Source organism: Chiloscyllium plagiosum, unplaced genomic scaffold (genome assembly GCF_037043375.1).
Source record: "Chiloscyllium plagiosum isolate Xiang-an unplaced genomic scaffold, Cpla_swu_hap1 HiC_scaffold_5, whole genome shotgun sequence".
Classification (NCBI taxonomy): domain Eukaryota; kingdom Metazoa; phylum Chordata; class Chondrichthyes; order Orectolobiformes; family Hemiscylliidae; genus Chiloscyllium; species Chiloscyllium plagiosum.
The window spans coordinates 45,428,868-45,445,107 of NW_028270143.1; the positions used below are offsets into that span (position 1 = coordinate 45,428,868).

General features: G+C 44.2%; 2 protein-coding genes across 4 annotated transcripts in view; one reads left to right on the forward strand and one right to left on the reverse strand.

The window, feature by feature from the left end:
- sdhaf3 (succinate dehydrogenase complex assembly factor 3) overlaps positions 1-7,043 on the reverse strand; it is a 33,451-nt gene extending 26,408 nt beyond the window's left edge. The window contains 1 exon segment of the mRNA XM_043689902.2: positions 6,870-7,043. Coding sequence (XP_043545837.2) covers positions 6,870-7,043 — 174 coding nt within the window.
- dync1i1a (dynein cytoplasmic 1 intermediate chain 1a) overlaps positions 7,007-16,240 on the forward strand; it is a 279,043-nt gene continuing 269,809 nt past the window's right edge. The window contains exon 1 of one of the 3 annotated variants that reach the window (XM_043689901.2): positions 7,007-7,129. The gene's annotated coding sequence lies outside the window, so the exon portion shown is untranslated. Of the gene's footprint in view, positions 7,130-7,240; positions 7,433-16,240 lie in introns of those variants that run through there. The other 2 variants (XM_043689900.2, XM_043689899.2) reach the window with 2 other exon arrangements.

Consider the following 16,240-nt stretch of genomic DNA (forward strand, 5'->3'; position numbering starts at 1 on the left):
CACCTCACACCACCAAAGCATCATCTCCCAGACCATCCATAACCTCATCACCTCAGGAGATCTCCCATCCACTGCCTCCAACCTCATAATCCCACAACCCCGCACCGCCCGTTTCTACCACCTACCCAAAATCCACTGACCCATTGTCTCAGCCTGCTCCTGCCCCACCGAACTCATCTCTGCATACCTCAACACTGTCCTGTCCCCCTTAGTCCAAAAACTCCCCACCTACGTTCGGGACACAACCCATGCCCTCCACCTCCTCCATGATTTTCGCTTCCCCGGCCCCCAACGCCTTATCTTCACGATGAAGATCCAGTCCCTATACACTTCCATCCCCCATCACGAAGGGCTCCAAACCCTCCGCTTCTTCCTCTCCCGCCGACCCAACTAGTACCCTTCGACTGAACTGACTCACTCTTAACAACTTCTCCTTCCAATCCTCCCACTTCCTCCAAACCAAAGGCGAAGCCATGGGCACCCGCATGGGCCCCAGCTGTGCCTGCCTCTTCGTCGGATATGTGGAACAGTCCATCTTCCCCAGCTACACTGGAACCACCCCCCACCTTTTCCTCCGCTACATCGATGGTTGTATTGGCGCTACCTCGTGCTCCCACGAGGAGGTTGAACAGTTCATCCACTTTACTAACACCTTTCACGCCGACCTCAATTTTTCCTGGACCGTCTCAGACTCCTCCCTCCCCTTTCTAGGCCTCTCCATTTCTATCTCGGGCGACCGACTCAACACAGACATGTACTACAAACCGACCGACTCCCACAGCTACCTTGAATACACCTCCTCCCACCCTGCCCCCTGTAAAAACGCCATCCCATATTCCCAATTCCTCCACCGCATCTGCTCCCAGGAGGACCAATTCCACTACCAAACAACTCAAATGGCCTCCTTCTTCAAAGACTGCAATTTCCCCTCCGACGTGGTCGACGATGCTCTCCACCACATCTCCTCCACTTCCCGCACCTCCGCCCTTGAACCCCGCCCCTCCAATTGCCACCAGGATGGAACCCCACTGGTCCTCACTTTACACCCCACCAACCTCCGGATACATCGTATTATCCTCCGTCATTTCCGCCACCTCCAGACAGACCCCACCACCAGGGATATATTTCCCTCTCCACCCCTATCAACATTCAGGAGAGGCTACTCCCTCCTCGACTCCCTCGTCAGGTCCACACCCCCCACCAACCCAACCTCCACTCCTGGCACCTTCCCCTGCAACCGCAAGAAGTGCAAAACTTGCGCCCACACCTCCCCCCTCACCTCCCTCCAAGGCCCCAATGGATCCTTCTATATCCTGCACCTCCACACACATCATTTACTGTATCTGCTGCACCCGATGTGGTCTCCTCTATATTGGGGAGACAGGCCACCTACTTGCGGAACGTTTCAGGGAACACCTCTGGGACACTCGCACCAACCAACCCAACCTCGTGGCGGAACACTTTAACTCCCCCTCCCATTCTGCCAATGACATGCAGGTCCTTGGCCATCTCCATCGCCAGACCCTGGCCAAACGACGCCTGGAGAAACAGCGCCTCATCTTCCGCCTAGGAACCCTCCAACCACACGCGATGAATGCAGGTTTCTCCAGCTTCCTCATTTCCCCTCCCCCCACCTTATCTCAGTCCCAACCCTCGGATTCAGCACCGCCCTCTTGACCTGCAATCTTCTTCCCGACCTCTCCGCCCCCACCCCCTCTCCGGCCTATCACCCTCCCCCTCACCTCCTTCCACCTATCATATTCCCAGCGCCCCTCCCCCAGATTCCCTCCCCTCTACCTTTTATCTCAGCCAGCTTGGCACACCAGCCTCATTCCTGAAGAAGGACTTACGCCCGAAATGTTGATTCTCCCGCTCCTCGGACGCTGCCTTGCCTGCTGTGTTTTTCTAGCACCACGTTTTTCAACTTTGGTAAAGCCTTTGACAAGTTTCCGCATGATAGACTAATTAGTAAAGTTAGATCACATAGGATTCAGGGTATCCAATTGGATACATGTTTGACTTGACAGCAAAAGACCTACAGCGATGGTGAAAGGTTGTTTCTTTGGACTGGAGGCCTGTGACCAGCAGTGTTCCACAGCGATTGATGCTGGGTCCACTTCTGTTTGTCATTTATATAAATGACTTAGATGAAAATATAGAAGGCATGGTTAGTGAGTTTACAGATAACACCAAGATTGGTGGAGTGGACAGTGAAAAAGATTAACAAAGATTACAAAGAGATCTTGATCAATTGGGTCAAAGGCTGAAGTGTGCAGATAAAGTTTAATTTGTATACATGTAAGGTATTAAATTTTGGTAAAACAAACAAACAATGGTAAGGCCTTGGATAAAGTTGTAGAACAGAGAGATCTAGGGATTCAGGTACGTAATTCTTTGACGTTTGTATCACATATAGATAGGGTGATTAAGAAGGCATTTAGCACACTTGTCTTCATTGATTAGACCTTTAAGTATAGGAGTTGGGACTTTATTTTGCGATTGTAGAGGGTCGTTGGAAAGGCCTCTTCTGGAGTATAGTGTCCAGTTCTGGTCACCCTGTTATAAGAAGAATATTATTTAGCTAGAGGGGGTTCAAAAAAGATTTACCAGGATGTTGCTGGAATGTTGGAGGGTTTGAGTTATAAGAAGAGGCTGGACAGACTGGAAGTTTTTTTTCCACAGGAGCATTGAGGGTTGAAGGATGGCCTTAAACAGGTTTGTAAAATCATATGGGGTATAAAAAATATGAATGGCTGCTGTCTTTTCCCTGGGGTTGGGGATTTCAAGATGAGGGGGCATATTTTTAAGATGACAGGAGAAAATTTTAAAAAGATGTAAATGGCATTTTTTTTTTTACACTGAGTGGTTCGTGTGTGGAGTGAATTTCCAGAGAGAGTGATAGATATGGGTACAGTTACAATGATTGAAAACATTTAGATAAATATATGAATAAGAAACGTTTGGAAGGATATGGGCCAAGCACAGGCAGGTGGGATTTGTTTAGTTTGGAATTATGGTTTGCAAGGACTGAAGAATCTGTTTCGATGCTGAATGATTCTATGAGCTCACAGAGGAGCGAGAAACATAGGACAGAAACAAGAAAAAGGATGATTCAGGACCAGGATGTGTGTAACTTGGGGAAGGAGTAGCATGGGAGATGAGGTAAAAGGGGAAGAAAGGCAGCTGAATGCTCCATTTCCTTACAAAGTCATCCATAAGCTCCTCACACTTGTTGACATGAGAGTGAAAGAAACAGAGAAAAGGAATTTAAGGAAATATGATAGTGAAGAAAAGCTAGGGAATATCTTTGCCCTTCAGGAAAGTTTTAGAATACTGTAAACAGTTTTAATAGAAGGAAAAAAAAACCTTTGATATTTTTAGCAGACTATTAATGGACAGTTAAGTCAGTTGTTCGACAGGTACATTCAAATTTGCACTACTTGAGATATAATTTAACAAAGATGGTGACCATACCAGAAGGAACAACCAGGGTTAGAAAGGGATAAGGCACAGACAGGCGTTAACCAGATTAGGAGGAGAATGCAAGATGATCAGGGCCAGGCTGTTATCACAGTGGTGATGAGAAGTGTAGCCAGGTGGTGATTCTTTAATAAGGGGCAAGACACTTCCATATGGGAGTTCATGCTTAGTGAAAGCCAGGATATTACAATGCATCTTATTGTGCAGAATAAGTTCTTTGTGACTGAACAACATTCTGGAACAAAATGGGGAAGCAGGAAGATAGTGAATGAGATGAAGCATAATAATTTTTTTATAAAAAAAGTTAATTATTTAAACAATGAGGGAATGAGACTACTTTTGACAATGTAATCCCTTGAGAGATACATTTCTAAAGAGTACGGTTGACAGATGCTTTTTACAGCCATTGAAAGCTTGCTCTGTCACCTGCTGGATTTTCATGTCATGACATAATACGAGAAACAAAAAAATCAAAGCTTCAGTGAAGAATAACAATGTATGTCACCAATGCCATACAAGTCCCATCTAAAATTGGGTAATTTGTAACTTGGAGAAAGTGAGGACTGCAGATGCTAGAGATCAGAGTCGAGAGTATGGTGCTGGAAAAGCTCAGTAGGTCAGGCAGCATCCGAGGAGTGGGAGAATTGACATTTCGAGCATAAGCCCTTCGAACAGGAATTTGTTGCCAATCATAGATTACTTTAAAAAGAACCTTAGAAATTGCATTTTCTGATGACCAATCGCACTTTCTGATTGAGGTTGGTTCACATACCAACCTCAAATACAAGATTTCACCTTACTCGGATATTCCCTAACCCAAATTATTCCCATATTTTCTCCTTGCATTTCATATTTTCAGCAAGTGCAGTATTTGGGCTTTGAGTAACATCAACTTTGCAGATGATCTATTTTACTATTCCTGTGAAAAAAGAGAATTGCTTCGGCAGTTTCTGTGTGCAAAATGTGAAAGTAAAATGTTTCAAGATCTTAGTTTTAAGCCCTATGAGTGAATTAATTGCTGTGGGATTCCTAGCCCTTGAACTACTCTTGTAGCCACAGCATTTACATGGCAAACAGTATCTGGTCAGCAATAATATGTCACTGAACATTCAGTTTGGGTTCCACTAAGGCCATTCACTAGTTTGGAGGAGAATTTCTAGATTGTGGTCCTTCCATACATCTGCTGCTCTTGTCCTTCTATGGTCGTGGTCATGAGTTTGGAAGGTGCTGTCAAAGGATCTGACAAAGGTGCAGTTTGTCTGGTGGCTGGTACACACTGCTGCTTCTGAGCATCGAAGATGGAGTGAGTGGGTAGTGTTGGTAGATGTGGTACAAATCAGTGAGGTTTTCTGTCTTGGATAGTGTCAAACACCTTGAGTGTTGTTGGGGAATCCAGGCCAGTGGGGAGTCTTCCATGACAGTTGAGAGTGTGCTGCTGGGAAAGGCAGGTCATGCAGCATCCGAGGAGCATCAGGACTCCTGATGAAGAGTTTATGATTAGATTCCCTACAGTATGGAAGCAAACCCTTCGGCCCAACAAGTCCACACCGACCCTCCGAAGAGTAGCCCATCCAGACCCATTCCCCTACCTTATATTTACCCGACTATGGGCAATTTAGCATGGCCAATTCACCTGAACTGCACATCTTTGGATCGTGGGAGGAAACTGGACCACCCGGAGGAAATCCATCCAGACACGAGAATGTACAAACTCCATATTGACAGTCACCCGAGGCAGGACTCAAACCCGGGTCCCTGGCGCTATGAGCCACCGTGCCACCCTAGTCATGCCCAAAACGTTGATTCTCCTGCTCCTCAGATGCTGCCTGACCTGCTGTGCTTTCCCAGCAACACACTCTCAACTGTGATCTCCAGCATCTGCAGTCCCCACTTTCTCCTAGTCTTCTATCACAGGCCTGATTTGTGTCTTGTAGATGGCGGATAGGCTTTGGGGAGTCAGATGGTGAGTTACTCATTACTATATATGAAAACAGTCTCTGATCTGCTCTTGTGGTCACTATATATGTATATGGCTAGTCCAGTTCAGCTTCTGGTCAATGGGGACCCAGGATAGTAACACCACTGAATGTGAAGGAGGTGCAAGGGTTAGATTTTTCTCTTATTTGAGAAGACCATTATGTGGTGCGAATGTTATTGCCACTCATTAACCAAAGCCTGCATCTTGACTAGGTCTTGCTGTATTTAGATAGCAATTTGTGTCATCTTTAATTATCTAAGGCATCTCAAATGATGTTAAACATTGCACAGTGAACATCCCTGCTTCTGACCTTAGGATGTAGGTAAAGTCATTGATAAAGTAGCTGAAATTGGGCCTAGAACACTATCTGTCACAACAGGGGCTCTTGTGGCACAGTTGTAGTGCCCCTACCTCTGGGTCAAGAAGCCTGGGTTCAAGTCCCACCTGCTCCAGAGGCGTTACAACATAGGGCTGGCAAATCAGCCTCCCTATCACTGGATTCACAACACAATAAAATTAAACATCTAAATGACCTTACTTTGGACCAGGATATCCAGGTTCAGGTCCCACCTGCTCCAGAGGTTAATTGCTGAATAGAAGATATTTGTTGAAAGATAATACTTCAGCCCCTTCACTCATTTGTACCAGTTAGGAAATGAGAAAGCTCTTGGACAGCTGGAATGATTCTGATCACTGTTGTGGCACAGTGATATTGTCCCTAACAGTGAGCCAGAAAGTCTGGGTTCAAGTCCCACCTGTTCAAGACACAGGTCATAACATATCTGGACAGGTTAATTCAACAACTCCCTGAATAACTCCCACAGAGACCATCTTCATTTGTGCCAGGTGCAACCCAAACAATGAAACGCTTGATTCCCATCGACTCAAGATTTGCTAGGGCTCCTTGATGCCACATTCAGTGTAATGCAGCCTTGACGTCAAGGGTTGTCTCTCTCACCTCACCTCTGGAGTTCAATTTCTGTTTTTGTAATTAATGTTTGAACCAAGGCTGTAAATGAAATCAAGCCCTGGGAGGACCCGAACTGAATGTCAGTGAGCAGGTTATTGCTGAAGTTCCAGGTGATAAGGTGGGGATGGATTTGACTGCTCTGTTTGCACAATATATACCTCGTCTCTTGTCCTTGAGGAGGTGCCGGTGTTGGAGAAAGTGAGCAGGACTGTAGATGCTGGAGATCAGAGACGAGGGTATGGTGCTGGAAAAGCACAGCCGGTCAGGCAGCATCCGAGGAGCAGAGGACGCCGGTGTTGTTAGCCTACATTATGCATCCAGTGGGCCCGGACGGGGGTGAGGGAAGATATGAGGATCAGTTGCAGTTCTCTCTCACACCGTGTGTCCCAGGAATACACCCGGCGCTCACCGCCCGCTTGCTTGCTTTGTGCACACTCCTACCTCCCACTCCTTCAGGAACCTGTCCGCCTCCTCCGCCCCGAGCCCTTTGCTCCTCCTGAACTCCTCGCGGACGTAACGGTCACCGATCGCGCGCAGATCGTCAGGCAGCAGCCGGTGCGCGAGCAGGAGCCGTTTGTACAGTGCGCGCACCTGCACAGCCACAGCCGACGCCATCTCGTCTCCCTGGCGACCACCCTCGCCACCGCGAGCGACCGTATCCTCACCGGAAACACCCGGTCTCGGATACTTCTACACCTCAGGTACGGCAGATATATTCCTCCGAATGTCTGGTCTATGCAAGGACCAGAGTGGGGACGCTGAATCAGAACGTACCTCCGCCACCTCACACCTTTTCTTCCTTCGGACTACTCTAAATAGAAACGAATGCAGTGATAAATGTCGCCTTTTATAAAATGTCTCTTACTTCTTGACATTTTTGTGTGACAGTAGATCCGGCAGGGGTTTCTGCTGCTAGTCGGATCATTGATGCTGTTGCACGAGTTGAACCTTGATTGGATGTTGCTGTAGAAACGACATCGCCTTCGCTGGCGAGGTGGGTCAGGGTAAGAGTTGGGCATTTCATGTACAGCCGATTTACAAACATAACTTAGAAATAAAACATACTGGATGCTGACAATGTGAAACAGAAACTGCACGGAGAAGGGCTATCTAGTCCATTGCGTTGCTGCACACTTAACAGACTCTTCCACAGCCTCTAGCCATGTAAACCTTCAGCTCGAATATATTTTTAAAAAGTATTGGGGATTTCTGTGACTATCACCCTTTCAAGCAGTGTATTCCTGATTCTGCCACAGTTGGGGGCCAAGAAATCCTCAAATTGTTATTTGTTGCTCTGTTGATGGAAGCAGGCCCTTGCAATCCAGTGTCTAGCCTCCTTGCACCTCATCTAAAACTCATCTCAGCCTTCTTTATTCCAAAAGTAAATCCACAGATTATCCAGACTTTTCTCAAAGCTAGGGGAAGTCCTTAATGAATACTTTGCTTCAGTATTCACTAGTGAGAGGGACCTTGTCATTTGTGAGGACAGCATAAAACAGGCTGATACGCTCAAACAGGTTGATAAAAAGGAGGATGTGCTGGAAATTTTGAAAAACATGACGTTGGATATGCCCCTGGGCCAGACAGCATATACCCAAGATTTTGAGGGGAAGGAGGGAAGAGATTGCTGTGCCTTTGACAATGATCTTTGCTTCCTGGCGTAGTACAGATGATTAAAGGTGGCAAATGTTATTCCCTTGTTCAAGAAAGGGAACAGGGATAACCCTGGGGATTACGTCAGTGGTGGGCAAATTATTGGAGAGGGTTCTGAGACACAGGATGTATGATTATTTAGAGAAGCATAGTTTGACTAGATATAATCAGCACAGGTTTGTGAGGGGCAGATCATGCCTCACAAGCCTTAATGAATTCCTTGAGGATGTGACAAAACACATTGATGAAGGTAGAGCAGTGAGGGATTTGGATTTTAGCAAGGCGTTTTTTAAGTTTTCCTATGGTAGGCTCGTTCAGAAAGTAGGCAGGCACGGGAATTTGGCGACCTGGATACAGAATTGGCTGGCCCATAGAAGATAGAGGGTGATAGTAGAAGGAAAGTATTCACCTTGGAGCTCGTGGCCAGTGGTGTTCTGCTGGGATTGATTGTGGGATCTCTCCTCTTTCTGTTTTCTATAAATGACTTGGGTGAGGAAGTGGAAGAGTGGACTAGCAAGTTTGCCGATGACGCGAAGGTTGGTGGAGTTGTGGATAGTGTGGAGGGCTGTCGATGGGACATTGACAGGATGCAGAGCTGGGCTGAGAAGTGGTAGATGGAGTTCAACCTAGAAAAGTGTGAAGTGATTTATTTTAGAAGGTCAAAATTGAATGCAGATTACAGGGTTAAAGGCAGGATTCTTGGCAGTGTGGAGGAACAGAGGGATCGTGGGGTCCACCTCCATAAATCCCTCAAAGTTGCCACCTGAGTTGATAGGGTTGTTAAGAAGGCATATGGTATATAGCTTTCATTAACGGGGGATTGACTTTCATAGTTTCATAGTAGTTTTATAGTAATAGAAGCAGGAGTAGGCCATTTGGCCCATTGAGTCTGCTCCACCATTCGTTAAGATCATGGCTGATCTATCCATTGTTTTAGCTCCTCCAACCTGCATTATCTTCATAACTCTTAATTCCCTTACCATGTAAAAGATGAAGCAGCTGTGTCTTGAATATATTTACTGAAGCTGCCTCTATCGCTTCCTTGGGCAGAGAATTTCATAGATTCACTACTCTTTGGGAAAAGCAGTTCCTCCTCACCTCTGTCCTAAATCTACTCTTCCCTAATCTTGAGGCCATGTCCCGTAGTCCTAGTCTTACCCACAGCGGAAACAACTTGCCTGCCTCTATCTTATCTATCCCTTCCATAACTTTATATGTTTCTATAAGATCCCTTCTCATTCTTCTAAATTCTAGCGAATACAGTCCCAGGCGGCTCAGCCTCTCCTCGTAGGGTAACCCTCTCATCTCTGGAATCAACCTGTTGAACCTCCTCTGCACTGCCTCCAAAGCCAGTATATTCTTCCTCAAGTCAGGAGATTAGAGCTGTACACAATACTCCAGGTGTGGTCTCACCAACACCTTGTACAGTTGCAGCAGAACCTCCCTGCTCTTAAATTCAATCCCTCTCACAATGGAAATCAATATTCCGTTTGTCTTCCTGACTATCTGTTGCACCTGCAAATCAACTTTTAGTGATTCATGTACAAGCACTCCTAAGTCCCTCTGCACAACAGCATGCGGGAATCTTTGACAATTTAAATAATACTCTAACCTAATTTTACTTACAAAGTGGATAACATCACATTTACTAACATTGTACTCAGTCTGCTAGACCCTTGCCCACTCACTTAACCTATCTAAATCTCTCTGCAGACCCTCCACATCCTCTGCACAATTTGTCTTTCCACTCAATTTAGTGTCTTCAGCAAACTTAAATATGTTTCATTCTGTCACCTCTTCCAAATCATTTATATATATATATATATATATATATATATATATAAAGAACATTTGCGGGCCCAACACCAAAACCTGCGGCATCCCGCTCACCACTGATCTCCAACTAGAGAAACACCCATTTATCCCAACTCTCTGCTTTCTATTGGTTAACCAGTCTTCTATGCGTGCTAGCAAATTCCCCGCAACTCCATGCATTCTTATCTTAGGGATGAGTCTCTTATGCGGCACCTTATCGAATGTCTTCTGGAAATCCAAGTATACAGCATCCACCTGTTCCCCTCCATCCACTGCGCTTGTTACATTCTCAAAGAATTCCAGTAACTTTGTCAAACTTGACTGTCCCTTCCTGAATCCATGCTGCATCTGCCTGATGGAAACTTTCCATCCAGATGTCTCACTATTTCTTCTTTAATGATAGCCTCCAGCATTTTCCCGACCACAGATGTTAAGCTAACTGGCCGATAGTTACCTGCCTTTTGCCAACACCATTTTTTAAACAGTGGTGTTTATAAGAGCAGCAAGGTTATACTGCAGCTCCATAAAGCCCTAGTTAGACCTCACTTGGAATACAGGTATTGTGTTCAGTTCTGGTCACCTCATTATAGGAAGGATGTGGAAGCTTTAGAGATGGTGCAGAGGAGATTTAATAGGATGCTGCCTGGACTGGAGGCCACGTCTTATGAAGAAAGGTTGATGGAGCTAGGGCTTTTCTCATTACAACGAAGAAGGATGAGAGGTGACTTATTAGAGGTGTACAAGATGATGAGAGGTCTAGATACAGTGGATAGCCAGAGACTTTTTCCCAGGGTGGAAATGTCTTATCATGAGGGGGCATAATTTTAAGGTGAATGGATGAAGCTTTAGGGGAGATGTCAGAGATTGGTTCTTTACATAGAGAGTGGTGGGTGCGTGGAATGCACTGTCAGCATTGGCGGTAGAGTCAGATACTTTAGGGACATTTAAGCGACTCTTGGATAGGCACATGGATGATAGTAAATTGAAAAATATGTGGGTTAGTTTGATCTTAAAGTAGAATAAAAGGTTGAGGGCTGAAGGGCCTGTACTCTGCTGTACTGTTTAATGTTCTATATTCTATTTCTTTTTTTACGTTCCTTAAACATCTTCATAAGGCTCCCGTGTACCATCTTCAGTGCAGTCATATCCTTCCTGTAATATGTTGACAAAATTGCAAACATTATGTTATTTGTCGCCTAACTTGACACAGTTCTACCATAAACTACCCATTCTTATATTTTATGCCTATGCCAATAAAGAAAATAATCCCATGTGGCCTTTTAACTGATTCATTTACTTGTCATTTTACTTTCAGACGCTCCAGTGTCCCTTTGCACCTCTACACCTTATCTATTCGAACATTTATTATGTTTTCCCTTGCTTTGTTTGCCAGCTTGAAATACTTTACATCACAGTTCTACAGAATAAGTGCTACCAACAGATCTGTTGAGGGCTGTCTTTCTGCAATCTTCAGCTTTCTTTTCCCTATTTACTCCGTATGACTGATCATTGTAAAATGTATTTATGGGATGTGTCATTGGCACAGCCAGCATATATTTCCCATTCCTAGTTCCCTTTGAGCAATATATAATGAGCTGCCATCTGGAACTGCTGCAGTCTCATTGGTGCAGGGATGCCCACAGATTAGATTATGTATTCATTCCACGAGGCTTCTCCATCACATTTAAGTGGTGATTCCATCTTTGTCTGTTATCTTTCAGCTTCATTTTGGACTGGGATTGTGATGAGGTGGTATCACGTAATATGCTGTGGTTTGTGTTTGAGGACTACGTTGAGGACTGAGTCTCAGTTGAAGTGCTTGATGAGCACCACTCTAAGTGGGCTAAGTCTGTGGTGCTTGGGGCATAGATGGGTCTGAACGACGAAAGAATATAAGTACACCACGGCTATCAGCAAGTTTCTTGATTTCCTGTGCTATTTTCATACCATCTGTTCTTCATGTCATGCGTCTTTTGTTGGAATTTGGCCTTCACTTGTCTGTAGACAAGCATCTCTCTCCTTAGGTCATTGACCTCCTTGAGATGCTGAACTCAAGCACTCCATTGCAAGTTACACGCAAGTTGTCTACTTATATATAGTTTCAAATTAAACAGCCTAAGCTTAATCGTTTAATGCGAATCCAATTTCAGCAAATTCTTAATTAGACTACCCTTTCAATGCAATCTTTGAAAGTAAACCTGTTCAAACCTCGCAACTGCAGAATTTTAAACTTAAAATTTTCTTTAATGTCAACTACAAACCATAATCTAAATTAGGTTTACACAAATGACACATTCTAACCTAGCAAATGCACACTGAATTCAGATTCCTTTTTAACTCATTGAAAGAATGAACACCTATAGTTCATCAGTTGTGACTTTAATTATCATAGATAGAAGAGGTGATCACAAATCTGATCTTCAACTCTTACACTACAATTGGCAGTTTAAGAACTGCTTTCAAAGAAAGTATCTGGCCTCAAATATTGCTCCTTTGTTAGATCTTGGGGTGACACTTCTCTCTGCCTTCATTGCTCAGGCCATCAAGCATAGAAGTTAGAATGTCATGTTGAAGTTGTACAGGATATTGGTGAGGGCATCTTTGGAGTATGGTATACAGTTCTGGTCACCCTGCTACAGGGAGGATATTATTAAATTGGAGAGGGTTCGGGAAAGATTTACAAAAATGTTACCAGGACTGGAGGCTTTGAGTTTTAAGGAGATGCTGGATAGGCTGGGAATTGGCCTTATAAGACCATAAGACATAGGAGTGGAAGCAAGGCCAATCGGCCCATCGAGATCACTCTGCCGTTTAATCATGGCCGATGGGCATTTCAATTCCACTTACCTGCACTCTCTCCGTAGTCTATAGAGAATACCCTGTTTATACAGATCACCAGGCAATATTGTTTGGGAGCAGAATAGGGACGGTAGGTACCGCAACCCTTCATGGCCCGAGTTTAGAAAAGTTTAAGGAAGTGGTCAGCAATTTCCCCCCACCCCCCTCCCACTCAACTTAAAATCACAGAGTCCCTAAAACTCTTTGAAAATAAAAGGACCCTTCCCATCCCCCCCTTCCCTCAGTACCCCACGCTTACCTTGTTGCTGAGGAACTTGATCTTGGGGGTTGGGATGAGGTGGCTGTTACTGGCTTCCCAGCTGCACAGGGCAGCAGAGAGAGAGGGCACAGACAGTCCAACAGCCTGTCACCATTCATGCTAGTACTCAACAGGGTCCTAGTGCCCCGATGCACTTATGCACTGAACCTTGGAGAAACTTAATTTTTGTTAATAAGGTCTTAATGTTCCCACCCTTCTTACACGCCACGACTGCCCCACTGGCACTCTTTTATTAATCAAAGAATTGACTAAAGTGAATCAAAGCAGTCGCACTATAACTTTTCGGCCTTTTAGAGGTTTATAAAATTGTGAGGGGTACGGATAAGGCGAATAGCAAAATTCTTTACACCAAGGGCAGGGGAGTTCAAAACTAGAGGGCATATTTTTAAGGTGAGAGGAGAAAGATTTAAAAGGGACCTGAGGGGGAACATTTTTAGACAGAGGGTGGTTCATATGTTGAATGAACTGACAGAGGAAGTGGTAGATGCAGGTACAGTTACAACATTTAAAAGATATTTGAACAGGTACATGGATAGGAAAGGTTAAGAGAAATACTGGCCAAACGTAGACAAGTGGGACTTGTTTAGTTTGGGAAACTTGGTTGATACTGGTGAGCTCAACCAAAGGATCTATTTCTGTGCTATATGGCTCCATGACTCTGTCGACTCCATCTCTTGTATGCAGCAATCTCCTGAGAATTTTAAGTCTGTATTTTGTTGCAGATTTGTTGCATGTTTTTAGACAAATTTCTCCCCTCATTATCACCTTCTATCCATAAGCAGATTATAGTTTAATTTTTTTCCCTTTTTTAAACCGTGATGGTGTTTTCCTCCATTTTCTTTTGTGATGGAATCTGACTTCATAAGGACCACAAAAATGCTATTGTAAAGTTAAACTAGATGTAAGGATAATTTCACACATGCTTAGATATCAGGGTGAGGGTACTTTCCAACACAGGAAAGAATGCAGTTATGTTCGCCGAGCTGGGAATTTAGTTTACAGATGTTTCATCCCCTTTCTAGGTGATGTCCTCAGTGCTAATGATGTTCATCTATGTGGATTGCTAGTCGCCTGCCTGTTTGTCCTATGTAGTGTTTTGTGCAGTCTCTGCATGGAATCTTGTACATCAGATTTGTCTGGCACATGATGGATAAAGGGTCTTTTGTCCTGGTAAGTTGTTGTCTGAGCACGGTTGTTGGTTTATGAGCTGTCATAAATCCAAGTGGTTGGAGGAGTCTGGCTGTCAGTTCTGAGATTTTTTTTTATATAAGGTGGAGTGGTTAGTGTGTTGTGTGGTGGCATATCTTTGGTGTGTTGTCTGTATGCCAGGCATCTGTAGATGAAGTTGCGGGGATACCGTTCTTGGCAAAAACTTTGTAGAGGTGTTCTTCTTTTCTTCACAGGCTGGGAGTGCTGCAGTCTGTTGTAGCCTTTTTGAACAGAGTCTTAATGCAGCTTCTCTTTTATGTGTTTGCAAACCAAATTCCGAGCTCAGTGAACATGGTAGAAAGAACACAGCAGTCACATTGGCGATCTTGTCCCAGCGTGGAGGTCCCACCCTTCTTACACACCATGACTGGGGAATGGGGAATGCACAGCAAAAGTGTACAGAGAAATCCCACACACAGACCAGATCCTGAACTTTAATAGCAACTACCTAAATACACACACATTCATGAACATCAACTAATTAGTAAATGTCACGACCAGCTATCCCTATTATCTTTACACACAGATGACAATGACCACAAATTTGACTGGGACAACAGAACAATAATAGGACAAGCCAAACAGGGGACAGCCAGAGAATTCCTGGAAGTTGGCGCTCATCCATGGACTCCATCAATAAATACGTTGACATAGACCCAATATACTGACGACTGCAATGAACAATTGGAACTGGCAACCGGGAGCAGCGGGAACAAAACCAAATAAACTCCAATTGACACATAACAGCAGCGCTTCACAGGAGGATACTCAGCATTGAGGATGTTACGGAGAGAAGGAATGAAATATCTGCAAACCAAATTCCCAGCTCGGCAAATGTCCCCATAACAACTGCAACTGGCACCCAAGCTACAAATCTTTACACAAACCTTGAACAGGAGAGATCAAATTGAAAGGATAAACAGATTGTTCCATTTGCAACAACTTAGTTCAAAAAAACAATAGAGAGATATGAGTTTATCAATATCCTTGTTTTTAAGATGAAGTCCAAAAGTCCAAAGCTGGAATTCTTTTGTGGACATGGTTGAGTGACTAGTCAGCACTTCATGAGTCATAGACAGTTTATCCTCCTTATAAAATCCGTTCAAAGATAGTCTGAGAGATATTGCTGAAAAGTAACTTCTGAATTGCTGATTTGATGAAAGCTGATTGATCGCTCGCACAGGATAGAAGGGAATAGCAATTTATTGTCACATGTATTTTACAAAAAGATACAGTGACAAATTTTATAAATCACCTTATTAATGTATTAATGATATAAGTCATAGATAAGAAGGAAAAAAAAGTAAAAATTAAGGCAAAGTTCATCTCGGATCAACTTTAGGTAAAAACAATGACTGCAGATGCTGGAAACCAGAGTCTAGATTAGGGTGGTGCTGGAAAAGCACAGCAGTTCAGGCAGCATCTGCGGAGCAGGAAAATCGACATTTCGGGCAAAAGCCTTTCATGAAGAATAGAGACGGATGAAGGGCTTTTGCCCGAAACGTCGATTTTCCTGCTCCTCAGATGCTGCCTGAACTGCTGTACTTTTCCAGCACCACTCTAATCTAGACTTGGATCAACTTCAGTCTGGGGAAAGCCAATTAAAATGATGAACATCGGAATACCCGGAAGCCACCACCGAAGAAGACTTCCATATTGGAATGAGACCTCCATGCTGGGACAAGATCGCCAATGTGACTGCCATACCAGATCAAGATCGTCTTGCAGAGACGGGACCACCCGCCAGGTTGCTGGAATACCTGGATTGGGACCTCCACACCAGAACACATATACAGGTTGTTGACTGCTTTTTATAGACTTTTCCATTGTAGCCTGGAGTTACAAGTTTTGGTATTGTCAATAGATGAATGATCAATACTGCTGACCCCTTAACCGATTATTATTTTAAAACTGCATGGTTAAAAGGCAGCTGGATTCAGCATTGTGGCAGTCTTGTAACTGAGTCTCTGTGAAGGGGTAGAAACAGTTACCATTGATTGTTTGCTCTGTAAATAAC